At 46.4% G+C, this 27,448-nt stretch overlaps 2 protein-coding genes across 11 annotated transcripts; one reads left to right on the top strand and one right to left on the bottom strand.

Moving 5' to 3' along the window:
• Positions 1–741: 741 nt before the first annotated feature.
• Positions 742–16,660, top strand: MAT2A (methionine adenosyltransferase 2A). Of its 10 annotated transcripts, none has more exons than XR_010405571.1 (12): positions 742–964; positions 3,107–3,184; positions 3,286–3,408; positions 3,920–4,032; positions 4,120–4,263; positions 4,426–4,644; positions 4,866–5,048; positions 5,200–5,333; positions 7,803–7,961; positions 10,819–10,983; positions 13,730–14,983; positions 15,894–16,660. XR_010405571.1 is itself a non-coding variant. In XM_064572251.1 (9 exons), the coding sequence occupies exons 1-9, from the start codon at positions 874–876 to the stop codon at positions 15,931–15,933; spliced, it is 1,125 nt and encodes a 374-aa protein (XP_064428321.1). In that variant the 5' UTR covers positions 742–873; the 3' UTR covers positions 15,934–16,660. The 10 variants fall into 10 exon arrangements, 2 of the variants coding, with proteins under 2 accessions (XP_064428321.1, XP_045740600.1); XR_010405570.1 differs by having other exon boundaries at positions 12,731–14,983; XR_010405569.1 differs by having other exon boundaries at positions 12,300–14,983.
• GGCX (gamma-glutamyl carboxylase) lies at positions 8,033–21,377 on the bottom strand. Its single transcript, XM_045884643.2, has 15 exons — positions 21,220–21,377; positions 20,651–20,821; positions 19,136–19,294; positions 18,645–18,810; positions 16,880–16,958; positions 16,113–16,219; positions 14,665–14,828; positions 14,077–14,342; positions 13,799–13,930; positions 13,274–13,425; positions 12,654–12,823; positions 12,308–12,438; positions 11,871–12,018; positions 11,515–11,710; positions 8,033–11,065 (listed from the first exon to the last, which is right to left on the bottom strand). The coding sequence occupies exons 1-15, from the start codon at positions 21,260–21,262 to the stop codon at positions 10,873–10,875; spliced, it is 2,277 nt and encodes a 758-aa protein (XP_045740599.1). The 5' UTR covers positions 21,263–21,377; the 3' UTR covers positions 8,033–10,872.
• Positions 21,378–27,448: the final 6,071 nt, after the last annotated feature.

The raw sequence follows: 27,448 nt of genomic DNA, 5'->3' as shown, positions 1-27,448 counted from the left end.
CCTCCCTGCAGGAGCAACAAAGGGAAAGGGCCTCTCTCAGAAACTTTAGCGCTGGGGTGGAGTAAGACAGCAGTTGATGACAGAACTCTCGTTATTCTGCTTTTCGGCCATTTTCACCACCGAGGCATCAACCAAGAAATTACTAGCAACCCTCAGGATTTCCAGCCGCCAGCCCCGCGCGGGGTGGGGATGAATAAGGCAGTGCAAAGAATCGTGCGCTGACCAGCCAAGATGGCCACTTTCACACGGCTGAGGGCCACTGGCTCCCTGTCCCCAGGGCATCTAAAGGCGGGGCCGGTCGGAAAGACCCTCGGGCAGAGCCTGAGGACAAAACCTCTGCCGATTCTCGCCGTCGCCGCTGGGGGACGCGACCTCGCGGACAGACAGCTCGGTCAACGGTCGGGAGGGAAGTGCCATGTCGCAGCAAGGGGAACAGGCCCACAAAGTCCTCGTCGCTTTTCCAGCCACTTCGAATACGGAAGGGTACAAGGGCCCCAAGCACTCGCATCTCCACTTAGCCCTGTTAGAAGTGCTTGAGATAACTAAATATTCGCAGGAGGGGCGCGTTACCTCCGCTCGCTCCCCCTGCCACGCGAAATGGTTCAGCCCAGCCTCCCCTTCGGCGCCCCGCCCCTTCGGCCTACCCCCGCGCTAGTGGCGCATTGGCGCGCGGCGCTGAGGGGCGGGGCCCGGGCCGGGCGCGCGCTGGCGCTGTGTATAAATACTGGGCCGCATCGCCCGCCGCCTCGTTCGCTCTGCGCCGCCCGCCCGAGCTGAGTAGGACGCAGTCTTCTGCTTGTGCATTTCGCAGTCGTCGCCTCGCCGCTCCCTTTTTCCTCAACGCCACTTACACTCACCGCTACGAACACCAACATGAACGGGCAGCTCAACGGCTTTCACGAGGCGTTCATCGAGGAGGGCACGTTCCTCTTCACCTCAGAGTCTGTGGGGGAAGGCCACCCAGGTGAGGTGACGGGCCCTGGAGCGAAGTGAGGGGCGGGGCATGGGCAGGGCCGGCCGGGAGCCGCCGGCCGCGGTGCCCGCGCTGGGTGCCCTCGCCCGGCGGGCGGTGGGAAGAGCGGCGGCCGCGCGCTTTCCTCGTGGCGCCGCCGGTGCCGAGCGCGTGGCCGCCGTTCCCCTCCCCCTTCCTCTCCTCTCCTCTCCTCTCCTCCCATCCGGCCGCGCGCCTCGGCATGCGGAAGATTCCAGAAAACGAGAAGGGCGGGGGCCGGGGCAGCTGTGCTCCACTCGGGGAGGGCACTATTTCCTCATCTCCGCCCCGCCGTCTGAAAGCCCTCGAGTGGGCGACCGGCCCTGAGTGCTCGCGGCCGGTCCTCGGGAGCGCGCGCCCCGCATTGCAGCCGCAACCACGTGTTTGCCGCATGTGGCATCTGGGCGAGGGGGAGCCGTCGGGCTCCCGGCGCGCCCGGGTGTGCGGAGTGGGGGGCCCGGGCCTCGGGACGTCTGCCGTTGGCGTTAGTTCCTTGCCTTGGGCCATTACGGCCCCCAGAAGAAGACGGACGTGCCTTTCGGCAATATATGGCCTTGCCGTCAAGGTGACAGCCTCCAACTAAATATAGCGCAGGTTGGGGGAGGCCTTCCTTTTTTGGACCACGTTTGAAAAGGAAACGTGAATTAAGTGTAAGCTGCCTTGCGTTGGATTTCCCTTTAAAGTCTTTGGTGCTTTGCCGTTAGGAAAGGTTTTACCGAACATTTCCTTCTCCGGGCTTTGTCCACTAGTCCGCCATTATGGAGATCAGTTTACACGTGAACGAGTGAAGCTGTTTGAAGGAACTTTCAATCTCAGCCTGAAAACCTCACCTAGTGGAGATCACTGTTTTGCTGTACCGGTTCTGCCTTTTCTTGGGATGACCACGGTGGCATAGTTGTCTAGTCTAATGGTTTTAAGGATCCGTTTCTCTCTAGTCTCCTGTGCCTCTGATGAAATCCCACAAGCAACCTAGTGGAGTAGGAGAGGACAGACGTCAAGATCCTGATTGAGGGAAGGTCATGTGTTGTGGTGGGGGTTACCCACCTTCCCTCGAGTGTTGAGAACTTCACATGTATTTGATCCACGTTTTATTAATTTAATCACGTAAGTCACAGGCGCTTATAGCAGTTTGTAAATTAAATCTTGAGCCTCTGACTTGATTGCAGTACACATCTTGCTTTAATTGTTCCGGATGATTGTAGAAAATTCAGGAAAGTGGTAATTTCTGTTCTCCCACTTTTTAATAGATCGCAATACAGTGGGGAAGTAACAAGGATTCAGAATACATTTGGACATTTTTCCAGTCTGTTCAGGTCATGTTCCTGGACTACACCTGACAAAATTTTTTATTCCTTCTGTTCGTAAAGTGTCCTTTTATTGTTTAACTCTTGACATTTTTTGTTGCTCTGATTAGTGTTCCTTAGGATCAGGGAGAAATTGATAAGGGGGGGACGGTTCACCTTTCTGGTTGGTTAGATTTATAATGAAGACTTTAAATTTGGGGGATAAAATGTAAGTATAATTGTCCTTGAAAAATAATACTGTATAGCGAAATGCTTCCCAGCTTTCCTTTTGGGTTTGAAGATAAACTTTCTGCTTTAACTTAATTCCAATTATGTGGCTGTTCTGTTTAACAGTGGAAATTGTTTTGCCTGGGAACTTAATTTTTCAAAATGTCTGAAATACTTTAGAGATGGGATGAAATCCTTCCAAGGTGTAAATTGCATGAATCACAATGAATTTAAATGTATTAAAAGTGCTGGGCGTTCTGCTGGCTAATCTGAATTGGTGAGCTTGTGGTGCAGCTATATTAAGACTGGTGTCAAGTTTTCAAGTAATATGTGACATTATATCCAGCATTTATTCTTCAGGCACATGGTTTCTGGTAAAGCAGTACTTTAATTAACAGCAGTTAAGATCTCCATAGTTGAAATGCCACTGAATTCTATGCTTGAAAATGGTTAAATTGGTAAATTTTATGTTCTGTAGGTTTTACCACAATTTTTAAAAGAAAGCTCTCCCAAAGATCTGTGCAGCAGTACTTACAAGGAGGAATGACATACATTCACTGACAGTAAGATAAAGAGATTGAGCCAGGAATCTTTTTTTCTACAGATAAGATTTGTGACCAGATCAGCGATGCTGTGCTTGATGCCCACCTTCAGCAGGACCCTGATGCCAAAGTGGCTTGTGGTAGGTTCTAAACACTGCTTGCTTATCAACTGAAGAAAAGTTAACATCGTGAAAATTACTTTGTAAGAGTGACAGTTGAGTGTGAATTTATCTTTTATTAGAAACTGTTGCTAAAACTGGAATGATCCTTCTTGCTGGGGAAATTACGTCCAGAGCTGCTGTTGACTACCAGAAAGTGGTTCGTGAAACCATTAAACACATTGGATATGATGATTCTTCCAAAGGTGTGTTTTAATGAGTTGGCTTTTCTAAGCTCATTTTTCCACGTTTTCAGCTCTCTCTAGCTCTGTCCTCAGAGTGTTCCTGCTAAACCATTAACTCCAGTTGTACATTTACTATCTGTTTTGTTCTAGCCCTGTTTAATTCTCTAAAAGTTCTAAGTTTTAGGTGTACAAGTTTCCCCCGCTATCCAAAAATGGGACGTTCCCATGAAACTTACAAGCCAAGATGACGCAAAGTATGGCTTCATTTTTACAGTAGACCTACATTAGTACATAGTTTTTTTTGTAAAAGCGTAAATCCTCTGCAGATTCTTTTCAGTTAATGAAAAGTACTGGTGTAGGTCTTTCCTAAAAGTGAAGTGGTGAAACACTAACTTTTGAAAGGTGGGAGGGGGCAGGGATACCTGTATTTGGTTTCTTTAGCTGTATTTAAAATCCCAGATAATTACTGTAAATAGAAGGCACTGGTATTGCTTTGGCCCTTTTTTTTCTTAAGGCATTGTTTTGTTTGTAGGGTTTGACTACAAGACTTGTAATGTGCTGGTAGCCTTGGAGCAACAGTCACCAGATATTGCTCAAGGTGTTCATCTTGACCGGAACGAGGAAGACATTGGTGCAGGGGACCAGGTACCTTGGTGTAGACTCTATCTGCATCTCTTCTAACATTTAAATTCCGAAGCTTAGATTGATCGCATTGACTTTTTCCTTTCTTAGGGTTTGATGTTTGGTTATGCCACTGATGAAACTGAGGAATGTATGCCTTTAACTATTGTCTTAGCGCACAAGCTCAATGCAAAACTGGCTGAATTACGCCGCAATGGCACTTTGCCTTGGTTACGCCCAGATTCTAAAACTCAAGTAAGTGATTATAAAGCTAGATTACACATACTGCACAGAACATCAGTAAAGTTGTTTAAAGCTAACTGAAAAAAGACTATCCTTCCGTATTGTAATTTAGCTTTGTCTTGGCTCTATTCTGTCTAGTAAACTGATGTTCTGATCATCTGCTTTGCCTTCAAGGTGACTGTGCAGTACATGCAGGATCGAGGTGCTGTGCTTCCCATCAGAGTCCACACAATTGTTATATCTGTTCAGCATGATGAAGAGGTTTGTCTTGATGAGATGAGGGATGCTCTAAAGGAGAAAGTCATCAAAGCAGTTGTACCTGCAAAATACCTTGATGAGGATACAATCTATCATCTACAGCCAAGTGGCAGATTTGTTATTGGTGGGCCTCAGGTAAGGCCTTATGATACAATTTGACTTTTTTGAATTTTCTGTAGTGGTTACTTGCAAATTTGGCTACTATAACTCCCCCCACCCCCCATTTTTATAAGTCTGCATGTGAATCTTCTGAGGATATCTGCTGAGTGGTACAGAATAGGCGTGTAACAAACCTGACCTAGAACCATTTATTGGAAAGCACTAGGCATAAAGTGACTAAAATCCTGTAATTTCAGGGTGATGCTGGTTTGACTGGCCGGAAAATCATTGTGGACACTTACGGCGGTTGGGGAGCTCATGGAGGAGGTGCCTTTTCAGGAAAAGATTATACCAAGGTGGACCGTTCAGCTGCTTATGCTGCCCGTTGGGTGGCAAAATCCCTTGTTAAAGGAGGTCTGTGCAGAAGGGTTCTTGTTCAGGTATATACTCTTTTGTGTAACTGGAGTGATTAGAAGGCATGCAAGTGGGAGGGCATTTAGCGTAGTATTTGTCTTTTTTTAAATACCAGTGTGTTACATAAGCGTGTGGGTCTTTTAATCACTGACTCTTATGACATTTGAATCCTTTTAGGTCTCTTATGCTATTGGAGTTTCTCATCCATTGTCTATCTCCATTTTCCATTATGGCACCTCTCAGAAGAGTGAGAGAGAGCTATTAGAGATTGTGAAGAAGAATTTTGACCTCCGCCCTGGGGTCATTGTCAGGTAAAGATGGTAAAGCCTATTGCTAGTCAAAAATGGTGTGGGTGTGTGTATATACATATATTTGAGATACATTCAAATCAGAGAAGGTGAAGGTCTTGAAGACTCCTTAAGTGGGGAAATGTTTTAATTCCTAGAACTGTTGATGTTATCTTTAAATTGCCTTTAGTAAAGGCTTATGTTAAGAACAGTCTAAAATTGCAGTGCTCCATGGCTTAGACTAACCACCCTAGAAAGTCTTCCACATTTGATACGGGGATTTGTGCTCGTTATCTAAGGATGTTTATTTTACTTAAAAGAAATTAGTACAGATAAGTGGGATATTCAAGGCTGCTATAAAGAAAATAAACAGGGTGTGGGCATGGGACCTTGGTAAGTATACCATGATCTCAGATGAGCTTTTGACACTTGGAATTTCTCAGAATAATGACAAGTTTTCATATTTGTTGAGCCAAGGATGGAAAAACAAGAACTGTAGTTACTAATAAGGACTGTGCGAGGAGTTTGGACACCAGGGAAGTAACAAACACTTCTGCCACAAACTTTTTTCCTAGCAAACCCCAGAGAACTGAACTCATTTGCCAGAACTCTTGAAAATGAGTCTTGCTGATTGTTTTGCTTTATTTTAATTGAATGCTACATATTAAGTTACGGACTTGTATATTCCAGGGATCTGGATCTGAAGAAGCCAATTTATCAGAGGACTGCAGCCTATGGCCACTTTGGTAGGGACAGCTTCCCATGGGAAGTGCCCAAAAAGCTTAAATATTGAAAGTGTTAGCCTTTTTTCCCCAGACTTGTTGGCGTAGGCTACAGAGAAGCCTTCAAGCTCTGAGGGAAAGGGCCCTTCTTCCTAAATTTTCCTGTCCTCTTTCAGCTCCTGATCAGTTGCAGTCACTCCTAGTTCAATGACATGAATTTTAGCTTGTGTGGGGGACTGTAAGTTGGGCTTGCTATTCTGTCCCTAGGTGTTTTGTTCACCATTATAATGAATTTAGTGAGCATAGGTGATCCATGTAACTGCCTAGAAACAAACCAACAACACTGTAGTAAATAATGCTTTTTGAAATTGAACCTTTGTGCCCTATCACCCAACCTTCTAAAATCCTAATTGCATTGACTTTCCCACCAAATGCTGAAAATGTCCTGTAATGTGCACGTAAAGTACTTGTAGTTCCATTATAGCCTCTGTCTGGCAATGCCATAGCCCTGTCAGCATGAATTTGTAATGTCTTGAGCTCTATTATGAATGTGAAGCCTTCCCTTATCTTCCCTATAACTTAATCCATTTCTAATTATGTAGCTCTTTGTCAGGGAGTGTTCCCTATCCAATCATTCTTGCATGTAACGCAAGTTCCAGTTGGAGCTCTAGCCTGACAAAAAAAAAAAAAAAAAGGCAGTTACCATTAAACCATCTCCCTGGTGCTTATGCTCTTAATTGCCATCTCTTAAATAGCACCAAATCAAAATCTCTCCACTTTTCAGCTGTCTTTTGGAGGACGTACGTAATAAGGTTTTTATTTAGTAAACCAACCCTATGCATGGTTTCAGCACTAGCCAAACCACCAACTCCTAGCTCTAGAAAAACAGGCACTTGGCACCCTTGTGATGTCATACAGAGAAGTCACAGGGCAGTACCTGAGGGTCTGTAGGTTGCACACTTTGGTACCAGATAACTTTTTTTTTTTCTTTATAAGAAAGACTGAGTACTCCACACTGCACAATAATTCCTCCCAGGGTTTTAACTTTGTTTTATTTTCAAAACCAGGTCCAATGAGCTTTCTGAACAGCTGGTGTAGCTACAGAGAAACCAGCTTCCTTCAGAGAGCAGTGCTTTTGGCGGGGAGGAGGAAATCCCTTCATACTTGAACATTTTCTAATTGCTTATTTATTGTATTCTGGGGTATGGCGTAAGTACAGAGAAGCCATCACCTCAGATGGCAGCTTTTAAAAGATTTTTTTTTTTTTTTTTCCTCAACACCATGATTCCTTTAACAACATGTTTCCAGCATTCCCAGGTAGGCCAAGGTGTCCTACAGAAAAACCTTGGGTTAGACCTACAGGGGGTCTGGCTGGTGTTAACAGAAGGGAGGGCAGAGCTGGTGCGGCTGGCCATGGAGAAAGCTGACTTGGCTGGTGTGGTACAGAGAAGCCAGCTTGTTTACATGCTTATTCCATGACTGCTTGCCCTAAGCAGAAAGTGCCTTTCAGGATCTATTTTTGGAGGTTTATTACGTATGTCTGGTTCTCAATTCCAACAGTTTAATGAAGATCTAAATAAAATGCTAGGTTCTACCTTAACTGTCTCCATTATTCTTTAAAAGTGTTTTGGTATGAACATGATCTGAGAACATATTCTTCATCCCTTAATAATTTGAGGTAATCCTTCCCCATGGTTCAGGGAAATCACCTCAAACCCCTTCAAACCATGACTTGCAAGCATTTTAATAGGTTTGTACATCCTATCTCTAGCACTAAGAAGAACATCCCAAGATTTGATCTGTTTGTCCAGCACTGCCTGTTTGGCTGATGCAATTGCCAAGATCCATGTGTCCTTACTGCAGCAGCCACTCAACTGCCAGTTAATGTTTTAAAATTGTCCAAGATTAAGAACAAAACGTGGAGGGAATGGTAATGTTCTGTCTTGAAACGTAAACCCATTATCTAGCTTTCCAGTGAAAAAGTTTTTACTTAGATATGCCTTAAGTATTATTAATACCTTTATTATAAACAGGCGTTAAGGCTGCAAGTTACATACATGTTCAGTACATGATACAATTTGGCAAAATTTTTGAACAGTGGTGAGGGGGCCAGGTTCTAATCTGTAAGATAGGTCACGAAATTACAGTGAAGATGCTGTAAGTTTCTAAAACCTTTATTCTGAGTTTGTAGAGGTCTACTCAAGAACCATCCCTTTTTAAGCCTAGGAGCTAAAGTACAGATAGCCATTTGGCACGTGTTTACACAAGCATGTATGAAAATCAAGTAGTGGTGTGAGGCCCAAGGAATGCTTGATTATACCTATTTGGAGGCTTAAAAATGTATAACTGTTGGGAGGGAAGGCAAAGTTAAATCTGAAGGTCTTTAAAAGTTTCAAAAAAGCCTTATCTAGAGAATAGTGCATTGCTGTAAAAACAACCATGCTGGTCAAATAAGGGGAATGGGGAAGAGCTGGGTGCCTGTAGGCTGGTGGGACAGCACCAGAGAAATTGTTAGGTTCGGTATTTACTAGGAAGATACTGGACCTCAAGGAGCTTGGAGAAGAATCTTTTGTAAAAAGGCCCTGTCTTCTGCCTAACATGGGGGGAAAAGATTCTAAAAATAAGGTGAAGAAATAGTAACCAGCCCAGGGAGAAAAGCAAAGGTGTCAAATGGGGTGATGGTGACTACAAATGGTTGAATATCAAAGCATGCCATGTTATGGAAAAGTTTTGAAGGGATGACCTGGCCAGCGACAAAAGATCCAAATGCTGGGAGTAGAATGAAATGGAATACTAAAGCCCGGCTAAAAGGATGTTGATAGCCCATTCCTATAACAGCTACACGGGGCCCGATTTCTCCTGAATCTGAACTCCTTTATTCCATTGAACAGCTTTTCTCGTAAACAGTATTGAGACGACCACCTTTCCACTCCATCCCACCCCAACATTTTCACTGGGAGAAAGAGGTGGTATGCTCACAGTTTTGGGATAGCATCCTTGCCTATATCAAAACTACTGTAAGAGTCCCTTCCCCAAATGAAGAACGACTTTTCTTACCAGTCGAGTAATGAGCTGGGGTGGGGGGGGTAGTGCAGGGGAACAGAAGATAGCTGAACTTACTAGCAAAGGACATTATGCCAAGGTATATTGCGTCACTGAGATCTGCAAAACTATTGAGAACCAGTGTTCCCCCCCACACTATTCTTGACAAGTGATCAAGATACCCGGTGGCTCAGCTACAGCTAGCTAACCCACACAATGCCTCGTAGGAATCAGGCTTCCGCGGGATGCCCTGATTCAGGCCCAACTGCACCTGCTCCGGTCTATCTCTACCTAGATTCCAATATAAAGGGTGAAAGAACACAGAGGTAGTAGAGATGAATAGACTGAAGAAGAGGTAGAACTGATACAACTTGGAGTTTGAGAAATGTGAGGGAAAAAAAGGAAGACTCAAGACAAGATATTCTGACGGCTTGGCCAGAAAAAATGCAGTTGCCACTCACTAATAGAGAAGCAGGTCTGAGTTGGGGATGAATTAAGTTCTGCTTAGGACAGAGTTTGAAAGCTTTGCGGGATATCCAGGTGGAGCTAGTTAGATCTATAGGCCCAGGGCCCAAGAAAGCAAGCTAAGCAGCAGCAGCAGCACTAGAAACCATGAGGGGGACATAACCATCCCAAGTGTGTACAGTGAAAAGGCAGCTGCCTGGGAGAGAACCACCGACGGGGGGCGGGGCGGGGGGGTTGGGAAGCGAAGCCTGAAAACAGAGATGCCATCCTTCATCAAAGTTACTGGGACTGCCAATTTACTGCTAGTCTTTGCTGTGAGACCATGAACAAGCACCCAGAGCAGGAGCCTTTTTTTTTTTTTCTTGTTTCTCTATACACTCTTACTTCCTAGCCCAATGCTAGGCTTTTGAGTTTTCAAGGAATTGAGGTGCTTCCTCAATCACCCTGTATATCCAAACCTACAAAATAACTGCAAACATACCCTAATCCATCACAAAGTTTGGTTAATCCCTACTTTACATCACTTTCTGCCCATCAAAGGCTAGAATGAGGCTAAATACACTGAACTTGAGAGAACTACTACCGATCATCTAAATTTCCTTATTAGTTTAACCTTGTCCTCCTATTCTAACTATTCTCATAGCTGCTAGTGAAACACTTACTGGCTGTATACATAATAGGAACCATGAGGAAACTACAACTGTAGGGAAGAGAAAATTACTCTGTGACTTTAGAACTTGATCACCATCCTAAGTAACTAAGAAGAAAAATTTGAAGCTACATTATTTCATAATCAATGTCAGTGATTCTGCAAATGACAAAAGGCAGGGTACGGGACCTTAGGTCAAACAGACGAGATTCAAACCATCCATACATCTCCTACTAGGTACTGCCTTTGAGCAAGTTCTGTTGTCTCAGCCTCACTTTCTCCAGCTGTCAGACTGAGCTCATGGTCAGTAAGGACTAAATGCAGTAATATAGGCACAACGCTTCACACAGTGCCTGGCATATGACAAGTACTTGAGAACAGTGAGGTGTTGCTGTCATCATGGTACATTAAATCTCTTTCCCCAAGGAGCCAGTCACTTTAAACCTCTTACCCCTTTAGCCTAGAAGGGCATTTTCATACTGCTTTTAAACCCCTCCTGGCTCCTCAACCTTGATTTGATAAAGCTTATCCTTGCTTGGCTTCTCTAAGGTATCCTCTCTGAATTTAAAAGAACTATAGACAAGGAAAAAAATGCATAAAATATCATTTTCTTCACATTTCCACTGCATAGGTTAATGGTCCTATGACTGGTTGCTCCCACATCTGTACCCACCATCTGCCCCCATCAGAACTCTGAGTGGACAGGGTCAGAATTTGGCTCAGGAGGATCAGAATTTGAAGAATCTGTGTTTGAATGACTCGACTCTCCAATTGGCTCAAAGGGTCGCAAGTTTGCGTAAGTCACCTCTTGGGCCAGCTGCTCCAGGGAAGGGCGGCCTAATACCAGATTTCGAAGTGAGATACAAGTCATCAGGAAGCTGAAAAAGAGGGAAAAGGTCACCCAGTCTAAACTCCTGTTTCTACATAGGAATTCCTGCCAAAGCCCTTAGGGCTACTTGATCCTACCTTCTCTCATCCAGGCAGAAGCAAAAATATCCCCCTAGTGACCCACCCATCCCAGCTGGAAGGGCACCCCACTCTTTATATGGTCTGGTAGAGGATTCCAGAGTGGGGTAGGAATAACACACAAGAGGCTGGTGATAAGCTGAGGTGGAACAAGACAGCAGGCCATCAGACACAGATCATTTACTCTTCCATTAAGTCAGGGAAAGGAGAATGGAGAGGGAAAAAGATACTTAGCACTAGACTGTCTTTTCCTGGGAGAGTACCATCCCCCCCCCCCCCCCATCATTACCTTCACCAGAGAAAAGTTACCCAACTCGCAAGCATCTGATGGCAATGACTAGTACTGTTGTGGAAAACTTACCTGCGGCGAAAGATATAGAGCTTCCGCAGCAAGAAGCGGAAGAGGCGCTCGTGGAAAGGGGTATTTCTCCGGCGCTCAAGCTCTTGGAGCCTTCGCTGGCGTCTAAGAAAGGTCTGAACCAGCGGTGTTGGCTCAGGGCCCCCTTGTACTTCCCCTTCCAGCAGAGGTTGCAGCTCTGGAGGTAGAGGCCCCGTTTCTGCCCAGAAGATGGCAAAAAGAGGAATCACTGAGATTATTCTTTTAGAACTCTCACCAGCCAGAACCTTCCAGTTCCTTCTTTAATGGCCAGATCCTCATTCACAGCCCTGATTTCTCATAACCAGGTGCCTTCTCAGCCCAACTCTTCATATACTCACCAGTTCCATTCTCCACCTTCTCCTTTAATTCTTGTAGATAAGCCAAGTCTTGCTCCAATGCAAGCTCTGTAGTATTGATGTAGATGTACATGTAGCAGGAAGGACTGGGTGATATCGTATACACCTTATGGTACTCACCAGCGGGCAACTGACAAGGGGGAGGAAATGGATGGATTTCACTCCCTAACCTTTCCCTCGGCAGCCTATGCGCCTCCTACACTACCCACTGTACCCCAATCCACCCTCCCCCCGCCTCCCCAAGGCACTTTCTTCTCATTGTGTTTTGGAGTCCAAAGGAACTGACTTCTAGAATCCTGGATGAGGCTATTCACAGCCCCGGGGGGGGCCTTGCTTTTTGAGCTGCGACTTTTTAAGTCTGTAATAAATTAACTCCACTCATCTAAACTTCTCTGCCATTGTTAATTCCAGCAAAATACCTGCATTTTTTCTCCCTCCTGAAGAGTCTGATTCTTCTGTTCTGCCATCAGCTCGACAATCACCTCCCCCTGTAGCAGCTGAATGCTAGTATTGCCCAGGTCTTCACTCACAAAATTCTCCAGGTGCAGCCCTGCCAGGGGCAACAGAGTTCCCCATCCCATCCTATGGAAGATGAAATCACTCCCAGCCAGAACAGAGACATCACACCTTTACCACTACCACCCCTCAGGTTTCAAGAACACCCCTCCCACCAGGAATGCCCCTCCCCCCTCTATCACATGCAGTGTCCCCGGCCAAGGAAGCCACAAGAAAAGACAGCAAAGCTTTCTCTGCTTTCCTCCATACCAGGGAAATCTGCAATGAAGACCACCTCAGTGTGGTTGTCCAGGCTGCTCTTGATTTCTTGTAACTTGGTCCTCCAGGGAGACAAGTCCATCAACAGTGGCTGCAGCCAAGGTGTACGCTGGAAGGGGGACCAGGCGGCTTGCACGATGTCCACACGAGGATCAAAAATCCTTAGGAAAGAAAACCATGTTCTAAGGAGACCACAGCCACCTACCCATCGGAATTTCTGGTTCTGTTTCTTTCATCACTGTTCCCACATAGAGGGAACAGGGTTTCCAGATAGAAGAAATGGCTTTTGTCAGCATGTTATTGCCATTCTGGGGCAGAGAGAGAAAGGAAAGAGATTCTGGAGCACAGGGGAAGAATGGGGGTTAGTGGCCACCTGAGAATTGCGTTAACAGCTTCTTAAAGAAAAAAAAAAAAAAAAAAAGTCAGTTACCTTTTCTTCTGGTTGATGGTGCCCCCTGCTGGAAGCAATCAGCTATGCCCACAACCAGGTGAACAGGGACATGAACCAGAGGACAGCCTTTCAAGCAAGACAACACTGGGGAGCATGGGCTATTCATCTCGGCAAAAGGAGTGGGACTTCATTTTTCCCCTTCTCTGTTCCCCTTGCCCACCTCTGTTGGAAGCGGTCATTGATGGAGACCCAAATATCAAAGTAGATCTGGGGCTCAGTGACATTGTACTTGGGAAGCAGGTGGCTCAGGCAAGTGGCATATTGCTTCAGCATGTCTGCGTGATCCTTCCATCGCCGGCTCTGTGTGAATACCTGCCCCAAACCCCCACATTAGTCCCACCTCATCGTTATCAACCTCCCAGAAAGATCATGCACAGCCAATGGCACTAAGAGATCCCTGCCTGGTGCCTGCTTTGACCAGGAAAAAAAAACCCTGAACTTGTCTTTGGGGAAGAATTTTTCATTGCTGGGCTTTTTAATACTTATTTCCTAAACCTAGTTTCAATTCCAAGAAAGTGAATGGCACTGTCCTATTTCAACTTCGACAAAAGCAGAGTCAACCTGGCTCCTGAGAAAGGGCAGAGCAGACCCAAATGTGTTTTATAATTATGTTTAGGATCAAACCAGACCCCGAGGCTCCAGGAAGCTCTGAAGAAGTGTAAGCCGTCAACATCAGGTGGCTCACCCCAGGGTTCAGGTAGCCCAGCTCGCCGGTGCGGCCGTCCCGGTAGGTGATCTTCACGTGCTGGTGGGAGCGCGAGTGCACCATCATGTCCCAGGAATAGCCGTACAGCCCATTTGTCCAGTTGTTATAGCCCTGAGAAGGCAGGGCAGAGGCAATCAGCCCGCTGTTCTCGTATTATCCCCATGCCCCGCCAACACAGGGCTGCAAAACCAGCCCCACACCTTCCCTAATGCTGTGCCCTCTGCCACCTCCCAAGCTAACCCCCAGGCCACACACACCTGGGTGAGGAAATGGGAATAGGGCAGGAAGAGCTGCTCCAGGAGGTAGAGCAGGGTGAAGGCAGCACCGAGCTGGTGGCGCAGCCCTGGCTTCTGGCCACCCTTGGCCCGGCTCCTCTTATACACGCAGGACTCGCTGGGCTGAGGGGCAGCCTTGAGGGGCAGTAGTTCCTGCAGCCTTTCGGGGAAGCGAGATACTAGCTTCCGGGGCCACTCAGGGGAGCAGAAGAGAGGGCTGCTGGCCAGCATGACGTAGGGGAACATTCCTAGAGAAGGAGGGAGGAAATAAGCGTTTCAGGAGTTTGGCTGGGGGGGAGCCTGGGTAATCCCTCAAGCCCTCTCCTTTAGGAAGCCTCTCCCAGGTATTCCGCTTGTGATGAGAGCAGCTCGTAACTAGAGGCGTCTTACTTCCCCGAGACTCCTTACTCCGCAACATACTGGCTGAGCCCAGAGGCCCCAGTCCTCTCCTCCCGTTGACTGCCATTTCAGTGACTGCACCTGGCTCAACGCAGCTCCAGCTGCCACCGCCATGTCCCACTCCCCGCACACCTGTGGCTTCCCACCTCCTACCAGACCACCGGTACTGACCAATGCTGAAGAGCTGGGAATTCATGCAGTGGAAGTAGGACACGAAGAGGAGGCCAATGGACCTCGAGGCATCAAAAAAGAGCAGGAAACCAGCTGAGAGGTCGAGCAGCAGTCCGCACCAGTGCACCACTAGCAGACTGGTCATCTCCTCGGACAATACCAGTCTGCAGACACCAGAGACAGAGGTCAGGCACCGGCCCACTGCAGAACCCAGCATTCACAGCACATTCGCGGCCAATGCGCCCCTGCTCACCCTGTCCTTGCCAAAGGAAGCACCCTAGCAGGTGCGCACAAGAACTCTACATGAAGACACCCTATGGTAGAGTTTCCAACCCCCTTTCCTTTCCACACACTTTAGGTGTTCAATTTCTTTTCAATATACCCTATGTGCTAACCAAGGGCAGATTTCCTAGGGCAAATCTGATGGAGAAGTGAGTGTATTTGGTGGTGGCGGGGAGGGGCGGGGGTGGTAGATTCTTCACGGAGATTATAAACGAGAAGAAACTTCAAAAGGTGAGGGGGCGCCTGGGTGGCTCAGTTGGTTAAGCGACTGCCTTCGGCTCAGGTCATGATCCTGGAGTCCCAGGATCGAGTCCCGCATCGGGCTCCCTGCTCAGCGGGGGGTCTGCTTCCCCCTCTGCCCTCTTCCCTCTCGTGCTCTCTGTCTCTCATTCTCTCTCTCGCAAATAAATAAATAAAATCTTTAGGGGCGCCTGAGTGGCTCAGTTGGTTAAGCGACTGCCTTCAGCTCAGGTCATGATCCTGGAGTCCCGGGATCGAGTCCCGCATCGGGCTGCCTGCTGGGCAGGGAGTCTGCTTCTCCCTCTCCCACTCCCCCTGCTTGTGTTCCCTCTCTCACTGTGTCTTTCTCTGTCAAATAAATAAATAAAATCTTTAAAAAAAAAGAAACTTCAAAAGGTGAATGCCTAACATAATAAAATCAAACGTTTGGAACTGGGAAATAACAGGGAAGAGGAAAAAGAACAAAGTAAAATGTGAGGAAAAAACACGGGAGGAAGCGAGAAATCAGGATTTTCTAAAGAGGTGGCAACAAAGCTTTGGCAGGGCAGGGACGCCGACTGTCCATCTTCTAAGTCTGCTGGCCCAGAAGTCCTGGCGAGAGGCTGGGGTGGCCACCCAACGACATGGGCCCCACCCACAGCAGCGGCTGGGAGCTCGGACTCATTCACCAAATCACCTTATTCTGATTCTTTCCTTTTGTTTTTTAGTTTTTTCCCTTCATTCTGGGCCCTACCACACGTCTCCTAGATACTCTGCTAAGACTGACTCCGCCTTCTGCTAAAGAGAAAGATGAGCGGACAGAGGAAAGCATGTGGCCAACTGAGGCAAAGCAGGACCAGGAGCTGTCCCTGCAGACCTGAGGCAGGCGAGTTCCCCGCTGTGTACCAGTGCCACAGCAAGAGAGCTCTGCTCTGCCTGCCACTCACTTGAAGGGACCGAAGAGCCAGTGCCGGGACAGATATTCCATGGAATAGCCCTCAACCCAGTCCGCGTCCAGCTTCTTCACACCCGCAATGAAGTACACGATGAAGATCTGCAAGCGCAAAACGCAAAGTGAATGTTCAAACACAAAAGAACATGGTTTTCTACAGACTATCACAAATGACCTAAGTCCTGATCTGAGTTCAGGGCCTAAAGAAGATTTTGATTCATTCAGTTCACTCATCTGAGGTCTTCACTCATCCAACAAGTATTTAGGGCCATTCTGCCAATGCCAGGCACAGTATTCGGTCCCAAGGGAAGTCATGAAGCACAGATCTCTCTTAAGGATGCTCATCTAGGGGCGCTGGGTGGCTCAGTCATTAAGCGTCTGCCTTCGGCTCAGGTCATAATCCCAGGGTCCTGGGATCCAGCCCTGCATCGGGCTCCCTGCTCGGCGGGAAGCCTGCTTTTCCCTCTCCCTCTCCCCCTGCGTGTGTTCCTGCTCTTGCTATCTCTCTGTCAAGCAAATAAATAAAATCTTTAAAAAAAAAAAGGATGCTCATTTAGCAGGGCCAAAGCTCTATTCTTTCCATGATGAGGTGAGAGAACCCAGAGACTAGGGGATTGGCAATGAAAGAGTCAGCCTCGCTTTCCAGCAAAAGGGAAAAAAGGGAAGATCCAGGGAGGCAGAGTACAGAGCCACCTGGCAGCAGGATGGTCGTGCTGACGATGGCTGTAGAAGAACACCCCCCTCTTTCCAAAAATCCTGTACCTGGCCACGCAGCACAGCATAGTTCCAAAGGGGCACGTGGGCATTCCGCTTACGGGCATTCAGCAGGCCGTCAACAGACCTACACCGAGGAAGTGAGGATTAAGGAGAGCTGCTCAGTCCAGCACATTTCCACCTTTCTCAGTGTAATAATCTATCTATCCCAGGATATCCCCACATCCTTTCTGGTCCTCTGGGATCTTCTGAGGCTCTCCAGAATTATATAAGCAAATTTAACAGTGCTTATTTTCAGTCATAACAGAAATGTTACTAGTGGGTTAGAACAACACACAGTTCAGTGTTTACCATTAGTTAGTAAATTAGTTGGTCTTAATGGAACAAATCAGGAAAAGGATTACAATGCTTCAGAATATGACTGAATTTGAAAAAAGAATGCATTTGAAGGAATGTTTGAAAAGCTCAAGATGTATGTAACTATATAGTACATTTAAGAAAAAAAAAATTCAATATCCAAAACAAACTGACATCTCAGAGACCTAGATGCCAGGATCTAGTGCTGGAGCTTACCTTGGGAGAGAACCTATAAACCCAAGATACTAAGACTACATGTATTCTGGGGAGGTGGAAGCAAAGCAGGTTTCAAGAAGACAATGAATGAGGTTGGGAAGGGGTTTGGGAAAGGGGCAGCTTATACTTGTGGTTAAGAGCCTCATGGCACTGTAATGAGGAAAAATTTAAAGTGTTTAGTGCCTGGCCATGTGGAAAGTCCTGAGTAAGGGATAAGTATTTTTTCAAATTGTGTAAAAATTATAAAAATGAAACTTTTCAGGAGTATTCTGTCAAAACTGTCTCTTGATTTTTTTACAAAGGGTATCTGTAGGTAAAATTAATGACTGATAAATCACTAACAAATTCAATGTTTGAGATTTTTTTCTCTATACCCATCTTACTGACATCTCCTATTTCCTTTTCACTTAATGGGAAGAATCCCTAGAGGTTATCTGCCCTGCCACCCTGTCTCCAAATCCCTTCACCACCTCCCCTGAGAGATGGTCACCTAAGCCAGAGGTGGGGGAGGGTTACCTCCTCCCAGGACAGCACTGCTGAGCAGCCCTGGTGGGCCCTCTCCTTCTGACATGACTCTGCCTTACAGCAGCTTCTACTCTTGGCTCTAACTCTGCCCCTCTGGGCTCACACAGAGAAAGTCTGCTCCCTCTTCCACAAGACCACCCTTGAAGTATCTGAAAACATCTATGTCTGGCTTTAGTCTTCTCTTCTTCTCTCTAAGTGGATTACAGGAAGTAGATAGATCAAGGCACCTGGGGAGATATGGAAAGAGTGAAGGGGTGGGAATGGAGCCGTTCTGCTTTTTGTCATCCCAAGTGCCCCAACCTCACTGACCCTTCCCCCTCCCAAATTCATCCAGACCAAAGTGTGACCCTATAACCACACTTTGCAAAGCGTGGTTGAAAATATGCTTGCTGGGGGGCACCTGGGTGGCTCAGTCGTTAAGCGTCTGCCTTCGGCTCAGGTCATGATCCCAGGGTCCTGGGATTGAGTCCCACATCAGGCTCCCTGCTCAGCGGGAAGCCTGCTTCTCCCTCTCCCACTCCCCCTGCTTGTGTTCCTGCTCGCGCTGTCTCTGTCTCTGTCAAATAAATAAATAAAATCTTTAAAAAAAAAAAAAAATCTTAAAAAAAAAAAGGAAATATGCTTGCTGGGGCAAATTCTAGAACCTCACCGGGCCCCTACCACTGGTAACCATCCTGACCCAGCCAACCCCTTCCCCTTTCCCCTAGAATCATACCAGTAGTGGTTTGCATCCATGAATGTTAGCTGAAAGGCCAACAAACCATACAGATAGGAGTGGTTGTTCCATGACGTCTTGTCCAGGAGAAACACATACCAGTATGGCAGCAGGAATAACACACAGCTCATCCGGTAGCACAGGCCCAGCATCATGCCCAGGGCCCCTGGGATTTGTGGGGGAGAGGATTAAGAGGTCAAAGGGTCACCACAGGCCCAGCTCCCCCGGGACAGGCTGTGGGTGGGATTAAGAAAAGTCATCGGACATTTTATAATCATAAAACCAAATGAAAATCAAATGTTATTTTAGTATTTTAAAAAGACTTATGGGGGTCACAGCTCAGATGACACAGGTCAGCGGGATGAAATTAAAGAGTCACAGCAGAAGTGAAATAATGAACCCAAGACTTTGGTCATTCACCAGCATGCTTTGTATTTCTATGGTTTAGGTAGGCCAGTCAATACTCCCATCTCTCCCATACTTTTCCTCACCCAGAAACATGACGGTATAGACAAGATACATCCAGTCAAGTGGTAGTGGCTGCAGGGCGTCCAGCAAGGGGAAGCGGCACACATCTAGCCCATCCAGGTATCTTCGGTCCAGGGAGCTGAGCCCCCGTTCTTGGGGAATGTCCAACACCATCATCAGCCCTGGGAAGGCAGTCGAGGAGGGGCCATTAGGCCTCAGCAAAGGAAGCAGTGAAATACACTGGAATACAGCTGGATGCACCCAGCTCCAGGGTCAGACTTCTTACCTAACCCTGGCTCTGCCATTTATTCATTCATTCAACAATAATTACTGAGAACCTGCTCTGTGCTAGGCATTATGCCAGCTGTGTGATCTCAGATAACCACTGCACCTCCCGGAGCCAACTCCTCATTCCCTATTTGAGAAAGGGACTCATAATATATAATTTACAGGGTTACAGGGGGCGCCTGGGTGGCTTAGCCAGTTAAGCATCTGCCTTTGGCTCAGGTCATGATCCCAGGATCCTGGGATGGAGCCCCACATCGGGCTCTCCGCTCAGCAGGGAACCTGCTTCTTCCTCTCCCTTGGCCCCTTCCTCTGCTTGTGCGCTCTCTCTCTCTCAAATAAATAAATAAAATCTTTAAAAAGAAATTTTCTAGGGTTACAAAGAGGATTAAATGAGAGAAGTGTACAAAATGCTATAAAAGCTGTTCGGGTTTTGATAATTTAAGGTCTGTCCTATGAAGCCATAAAAAGTGTTCTAGGGTGGTGCGTCTCAACTTTTTTCACTTCTTAGCACACCCAGAAAACAGTATTTGGCTTACCACACTAGAGCAAACAGAAGGGGCTACTCAGGTCAGGAAGCCAGTTCCAGTTAAGGCAGGGTTTCTCAACCTCAGGACTACACACATTTTGGGCTGGTTAATTATTTGCTGGGAGGGGCTATCCTGTGCATCATAGGTCACTTAGCAGTATCCCTGGCTCGTAAGTAGACACCAGTAGCCACCTATTTCCCTTCCCTCAAGTTGTGACAAATAAAAATGTCTACAGACATTGCCAAATATCTCCTGGAGAGCAAAACTGTCACCCTTGAGACTGGGCTAAGGGAATTAATACCTTAGCACATCTGTAACCCATTCCAAGCATACATGCTGTGGCCTATGAGTTAGGAAACTCTGGATTAGGGAGTCACAGCCAAAATGTCTGCCCTATTACGCCTGTTATTTCTCTGAGGTCTGGTCCTGAGTATAGTTACTGGGCAACTTCATGCCACAAGCAAGATGGGTCTCTGGTCATCTGCCTCTGTATTTCCTATGGCCTCAGATCAAAGTATTTCTGGCCTCCAAACCCTAATCAGAGGAGACAAAGGTGGATTTGATCCTATATACCACAAATATCTCTTCCAGGAAATCAGTATCTATCTTCAGCTCTGAAGGAAAGGGAGGCAAGTCACTAAGTAAGTAACCAAGAAATGCACAAGGGACGATGGTTATTCTTCCACCCATCACCACACTGGCCCCTCCAGAAACCCGATTTACCAAAGAGAAAACGGAAGACAGCCAGGCTGGCAGGATCCGTTGGTCGATTCAGCAGGGTCACCAGCCTTCCCCAGCTGGAAACATCTGTCCACTCAAACCCCAAGAGTGTCCCCATTCCGCTGCCCTGCCTGGGCCCTGAAGACTGTCCAGCCTTGTCTTTCTGTACTTTATCTGCAAACAACAAACAGAAAGTGTATGCGCAGGTGTGGGGACGGAAATGCTTTAAAATCGGCTCCTCCCCAAATCACAGAAATCACGGCCCCTACAGCCCCAGGGTTTCTTCGAAGCTACCAGGGTTCTCCCCCTGATTTCTGACTACTAGAAACACCCTCGCAGTGCCAGATCCTTCTGGATCTCCCAATGTCCCAGAACCTCTCTCAGACTGCAGCCCCCAACCGCAAAGCGCCCCGAGGGTCATCATCACCCCAAAGCCCCGGACTGCAATCTCTCTCTACAAGCCCCTTCCAGAGACCCCTTTCCCGGAGTCCCACAGGAGAGTCCTACCGCCCCCACCCCTTTGAGACAGAGTCCCTCTCTCTCTCCGCCGCATGGGAGGACTCTGAGCCTACGTGAGTCCGGCGGGACCCGCGCGGACCGGGCAGACACCGCCATGGCACCGCGGAGGTAAGACGGCCAAAGCAGCGGCGCCCAAGCAGCTGCGCCCAAGCACAGAGCGTCGGGAGGAATCACTTCCCTAAGCCCCGCCTCCCCGACGCATCAGCCCGCGCGCGGCCGGCCGGAAAGCGCTAGGTCTGTCGTGAAGGGCTCCCGCCGGCGGCGCCTGCTCCCTGCTTAGCGGCAAAGGGCGGAGCGAGGAGCTTTGGGGCGGGGGGAGAGGGAGCCCGGGCTGGTCTCACCTTACCCCGTGACGGAGGAGGAGCGAGGGCACCCCCAGACGAGCTCGTTTTCAGCCGCCAGACCAGTGTCGCCATGAAGCGTCCCAAAGGCTCCTGGTGCTTTCAGCACTAAGAAATCTCAGAGTCGTGACAACGTCCCTGCCATCCCCCCGCCCCCATTAGGTCTCTCCAGGTTGTAGTGTCCCTGCGGTGCTCCCTGACGTGAGCAGTGTGGGTGCAAATGTCAGACTCTTTCCCCAAGAGGTTGACCCCAAGAGTTGAGGACGCACCTGGAAGGGCTGTCCCGGCGTAGGGAGAGGGTGCGAGTTCCTTTATTCTCTCTTCCAGTACCTGCCAAGAACCAGAGGTTTGAAATCAGCGGGGGAAAGCCGAACGACACAACTGTAGGGGGATGTAGAATAGGGGCAGTGCGTAGAGTGTGCTCGATCAGGGAGGATTCCTAGAGGTGAGTCTTGAACAGCGCTACAAGATCTAATTTTCTGCCCTGGGATTGGCCAGCAGGATCACAGGAAGGCATCCTAGAAAAGCAGTTCTCATATTTTCTTGGTGTCAGGACACTTTCACACTGCTACACATTATTGAGAACCCTAAAGAACTTTTATTTATGTGGGTTATATTTTTCCACATTTACCATGTTGGAAATTTATACTGAGAAATGTTTATATATTGATTCACTTAAAAAAACAGTAATAAACCATGTTTACAAATAAAACATGTTTACATAAATAACTTTTATGGAAAAAAGTTTATTTTCCACAAAAAATTGCACAAGTAGTACTGTATTGTTTTATATGCAAATCTAATGTCTGGATTAATTGGAAACAGCTGGATTCTCATATCTACTTCTGCATGTGATCTGGTGTTGATTGAAGTATGTGAAGGAAATCTGGCCTCACAGATACTCAGTTGGAAAAAGGAAAAACATTTTAATAATGTTTTTAGATAATTGTGGGTATCCTTCTTTGATACCACCCCTAAACTTAAAAGTGGTAGTTTGGTTTTTTTTTAAGATTTTATTTGACAGAGAGAGCACAAGCAGAGGGAGAGAGAGAGAGAAGCAGGCTCCCTGCTGAGCAAGGAGCCCGACGTGGGACTCGATCCCAGGACACTGGGATCATGACCCAGGCCGAAGGCAGCCGCTTAACCAGCTGAGCCACCCAGGTGTCCCAAAAGTGGTAGTTTTTTAAAGGTTAGTCAGATGTAGAATCTGAAACCATACCAATGAACTTTATGCTCTGTCACATTAAAATCATTGGTATATCTTGCACTTTGAATGGACCTTTTACAAAATCATACATATAGGCTTTGGAAAACATTGGTTCACTGAGTTATGCTGCTCTTCTAAATGCAGAGTCTCTTAAATTTTGGGGAGCTGCCCAGCTCACACTGGTGGATACAAGTTTTCCAAAATTCTAATTTTCATTTGAAAGTTCAAATTTATTCATTGGCAACAAATACTGTCTATTGTTTCCCTTCGAGGAACAGCCACACTTCTTTGATGTTTGAAAAAAAAAATACCTGCCAAATGTGCCGGTTTAAATAACCATAGTTTGTTCAATACCCACAAGTAAAATGATGTTTCATTTTTAAAAAAGAAAGAAAAAAACAAAGATACTCAACATTTATTAGGGAATTGCAAATTAAAACAACAATGAGATAACTATTAGAGTGGTTGAAATCCAAAGCACCACCAACAACAAATGCTGGTGAAGACTGAAGCAACAGGAACTCTACTTCATTGCTGGTAGGGATGCAAAATGGTATACCCACTTTGGAAAACAGTTTGACAGTTTCTTACAAAACTAAACATGCTTTTACCATATGATCCAGCAATTGTGCTCCTTGGTATTTACCCAAATAGTTGAAAAATTATGCCCACACAAATGTATAGCAGCATTATTCATAATTGCCCAAACTTGGAGGCAACCAAGATGTCCTTCAGTAGGTGAATGGATTAACAAACTGGCACATCCATGCAGTGGAATATTCAGTGATACAATGAATGAGCTATCAAGCCACAAAAGGATGTGGGGGAATCTTAAATTCCTATCCCTAAGTGAAAGAAACCAATCTAGAAAGGTTACATACTGTATGATCCAAACTGATATCCTGGAAAAAGCAAAACTGTGGTTTTAAGGCAAAAGATCAGTGGTTGCCAGGAATTGGGGGGAAGGAGGGAGGGATGAATAGGTGGATGAAACTATTAGATGAAACTATTCTGTATGATACTATAATGGTGTCATGGTGCATACATGTGATTATATATTTGTCAAAACCCATGGATGTGAGCCCTAATGTAAACTATGGACTTTGTTAATAATAACGTATCCATCTTAGCTCATCAGTTGTAAAGCAAATATACCATAATAGTGGAAGCTGTTAATAATGGGAGAAAAATGGGAGAGTGCTAAGAGGTGTGTGGGAATTGTCTGTACCACTCCAAAAAAATAAATTCTGTTAATTTTAAAACATTACTGCAGCTCACAGTTTAACTACACAAGTGCTTTTTCTCAGAACAGCTGTGAGACAGCCATCATACTTGGGTATGCAAAGTGTAGTGTATTTCCCATTTCTTCCCACAAAATAGTTAAGGGTGTGTACTCCAGTGTCAAGAATTAATAAAATTAGTGGGGCGCCTGGGTGGCTCAGTCAGTAAGCGTCTGCCTTCGGCTCAGGTCATGATCCAGGGTCCTGGGATCGAGCCCCGCATCAGGCTCCCTGCTCTGCGGGAAGCCTGCTTCTCCCTCTCCTGCTCCCCCTGCTTGTGTTCCCTCTCTGGCTGTCTCTCTCTCTGTCAAATAAATAAAATCTTCAAAAAAAAGAATTAATAAAATTAGTAATTTGTACTGCTTCATTAGGGATGTTGAAAATGGCATTTTTTGAAAATGCAAGTGTGCAGCCAGGAGGAATAGAAGGACTACTACTACAATTTGGTGCCATTGTCTCATTCCTGCTAAGTTGCCAACAGTTTTATTACCCACAGTTGCTTTTGTATCTTGAGTGCAAATGGCAACATAGTTAAAAGGAAAAATAATGTATCGGTATTATTATAGAAGTGGTTTTGTTCTTGAAGACCCGAGGGGTTCGTGGACCATGTGTTGAGAACCACTATCCTAAGGGAAAAGAATGTCTAGAGTAGATGTAGGAGTAGGGATTACTAGGGACAGATGTGTTTAGCAGGTAGAATCATGGGGCTAACAGTGTTCCTGCTACTGAGGGTCTGGTCCACTTCTAGGTTATCCTAACAGGCAAGGTAGGCCAAGTCACTTTGGAAGCCATAGATCTATTTAGGGGATGAATCTCTTAATCTCCTGTCAAACCCCAGTCCAAATGAATTCAATGTGGGTCGGGAAGTTTGGGCTAGCTCTTCTAAGACCACTCAAAATTAGATGGTTCCATTAAATTCAGCTTTTATAGTCTGTTATGTGCCAAGAACTGGACAGGTTATAGAGAAAGAAACAAATTATTAAGCTGTGGCCTCTGACACATAGGAATTGAAGGATACGGAAACATAATAAAAGAATATGGAAACAATAGAATGATAATATAATGTACAAAATCCTAAGTATTAAATGAGTTTCAAAGTGCTGTGGGAGCACTGAAGAGGAAATGAACCACGACTGGAGAATTCAGGAAAGATTTCTGAAAACTTGGAGCTGGGCTTTGAAGGATGAGTATCATTTTGAGAGGAGAGAGGGAAATCAAAGTTCTTAGTATAGTCTTGGGTGACTGGAGAGCATTCTGTACAGCTAGTAAATGAGCTGTGCTAACTCAGTACCTCTCCACCCAATGACTGTAACTTGTTTTTGTTGAGGGGGTTGATTGCCAGTTTATCCTTTCAGGACCAGTACACAAAGACTCATGCCATTTAGTATTCATTTATCCATAAAATTGTCCAAAATTTAGGAAAGAGATTTCTTCATGGGTCTTCTTTTTATTTTATTTTTAAGATTTTATTTATTTATTTGAGAGAGGGAGAGAGCATGAGTGAGGGTGTGGGGCAGAGGGAGAAGGAGAAGCAGACTCCCCACTGAGCAGGGAGCCCGATATCGGGCCCAATATTCCAGGACCTTGAGATCGTGACCTGAGCCAAAGGCAGACACTTAACCGACTGAGCCACCCAGGCGCCCCATGCATGGGTCTTTTCTAATAAAAGTTATCTTTTTATCTGCACAGCAGAGAAAGAAGCCCTCTTTCAGATCTCTCAGTTCAATACCCCAAACCTTTAGTGAATGACTACTGTGCGCATGGTGTATGTTATTTTACAAGAGTACCACAATAAAGACATAGTCCCTGCCTTCACAGAAGTCAGGGTCTCAGAGGTGTCAATGTGTATACCCCTAATGGCAAAGCATATTACAGATTCTATAAAAGATAAAACGTGCTTAGGGATTCCTAGCTTGGGGAACTGGTACCATGGGAGTACTACTCAGGAGGAGGCATGTGGGGAAAAGATAAAGGGTTTGGTTTAGCTGTTGGAAGTGTCTGTGGAGAGGGCACTGGAGAGGCAATTGAGAACAAGGTCAGGGCTGAGATACAGATTTGGGGCTCATCCATAAATGGCTGCTGAAACCATAAAGCATTGTACTTCCCTAGGGAGACTAGGGTTTCAACCTCGGCACTATTGACATTTTGGTCTGTATAATTCTTATGGGAGGGCTGTCTTTTGCATGTAGGAAATAGCATCCTTGGCCTCCACCCACTGGATGCCAGGAGCACATCCCCTCCCCAGTTGTGACAACCAAAAATGCCTCCATATGTTGTCACATGTCCCTTGGAGGGCAAAATCAGCCTTGCCTCATAGAGGACTATTGCTCCAGGAGAGTGCAGTGTCCAAAGGGACAATGGCCACGGGTGGAAACTGCTGGCTCTAAAAGCACAGTTAGAAAGGGAAAGAGACATTGGGAATGATGGGGGTGACTGTTACAGATGGGGTGGCCAGCAGTGTAATAGTCTACAAAGGGTTTGGAGACAAAAGAGGCCTTGGCAGTGGTGAGAGCTTTATGATCCTTTAGGGAGCAATTCCAGTTGCACCTCCTGAATGTGCCTTTTCCTTGTTTTCCAGCCCTTCCCAGAGAGGTACAGGAGTAAACTGCCACTTGGGCCATAAATAAGGTTGAGATAGATGTCAGGCACCCCCAAAGTTTCCCTGGTTGCTTTGCAGGCTGTTAATATTCCTCTTTCACTATTTTCTCATTCTATTTTCTCTATTAATCTCCTTTTTCATTTGCAAAGTGCTTTAGCAGAAATACAGAAATATATATCCAGATTATTTAATCCCAATAATAACCCTGCAAAGCAGCTTTCATTCTTCTTCCCATTTTGCAGATGAGGAAACTGGAGCTCCTAGAGGGAAGTGGCTTGCCCAAGACTACACAGCCAGGGAGTAGTAGAGCTGATACCTAAACCTTCTGGTCACACAGGGACTGAGAACATTCTTCATTGCACCATGATTCCTTCTTTGGCTACAATGCCTACCTACCACCTAGCATTTTTCTTTGCAAAGTGACTGATACTCCATTTCTCCATGGAGCCTTCCTTGATCTTGCACCTTGCCCATAGTACCATTTCTTTTTTCTTTCTTTCTTTCTTTTTTTAAAGTGAGCTGTAGGCCCAATGTGGCTTGAACTCACGCCCCCAAGATCAAGAGTCAGCATGTTCTTCTGACTGAGCCAGGCAGCCCCCCTACCCACCCCACTCCCCGCCATATTACCATTTCTGCTCATTGTGCATTGTTTGGTGCCTTACTGAATGGCTCTTCCTGTGAGGGTGCTAGCAAGGTGGTCTCTTGACAAAGGGAAGCATTGTCATGTGTATACAGGTGAGGCCAAGCCTGCAGGGATTCTGCACGGTGAAGAGGAGGATGAACAGGTTGCAGTTCCAACTGTGGGCGCTGGAGAATCTCCCTAATGGATGCTGGGTTTAGGCGAAGGGTCAGCTC

This window comes from Mirounga angustirostris, unplaced genomic scaffold (genome assembly GCF_029215605.1).
Source record: "Mirounga angustirostris isolate CCGP_5_RB_7025 unplaced genomic scaffold, mMirAng1.0.hap1 SCAF_10, whole genome shotgun sequence".
NCBI classification, from domain to species: domain Eukaryota; kingdom Metazoa; phylum Chordata; class Mammalia; order Carnivora; family Phocidae; genus Mirounga; species Mirounga angustirostris.
The sequence above is the reverse complement of the archived record's forward strand: the minus strand, read 5'-3'. Positions and strand labels throughout refer to the sequence as shown.

Bases quoted from the DNA above. Each gene is read 5' to 3' on its own strand.
- MAT2A (XM_045884644.2), top strand. From the start codon at position 874: ATGAACGGGCAGCTCAACGGCTTTCACGAGGCGTTCATCGAGGAGGGC. The intron at 965-3,106 runs GTGAGGTGACGG...TTTTTTCTACAG, and splicing joins TGTGGGGGAAGGCCACCCAG to ATAAGATTTGTGACCAGATC. The intron at 4,645-4,865 runs GTAAGGCCTTAT...CTGTAATTTCAG, and splicing joins TTGTTATTGGTGGGCCTCAG to GGTGATGCTGGTTTGACTGG.
- GGCX (XM_045884643.2), bottom strand. From the start codon at position 21,262: ATGGCGGTGTCTGCCCGGTCCGCGCGGGTCCCGCCGGACTCAC. The intron at 13,931-14,076 runs GTGTGTGTGGCC...CTGCCTTCTCAG, and splicing joins ATTCCCATTTCCTCACCCAG to GGCTATAACAACTGGACAAA. The intron at 13,426-13,798 runs GTGAGCCACCTG...GGTTTGGGGCAG, and splicing joins TGGGCTACCTGAACCCTGGG to GTATTCACACAGAGCCGGCG.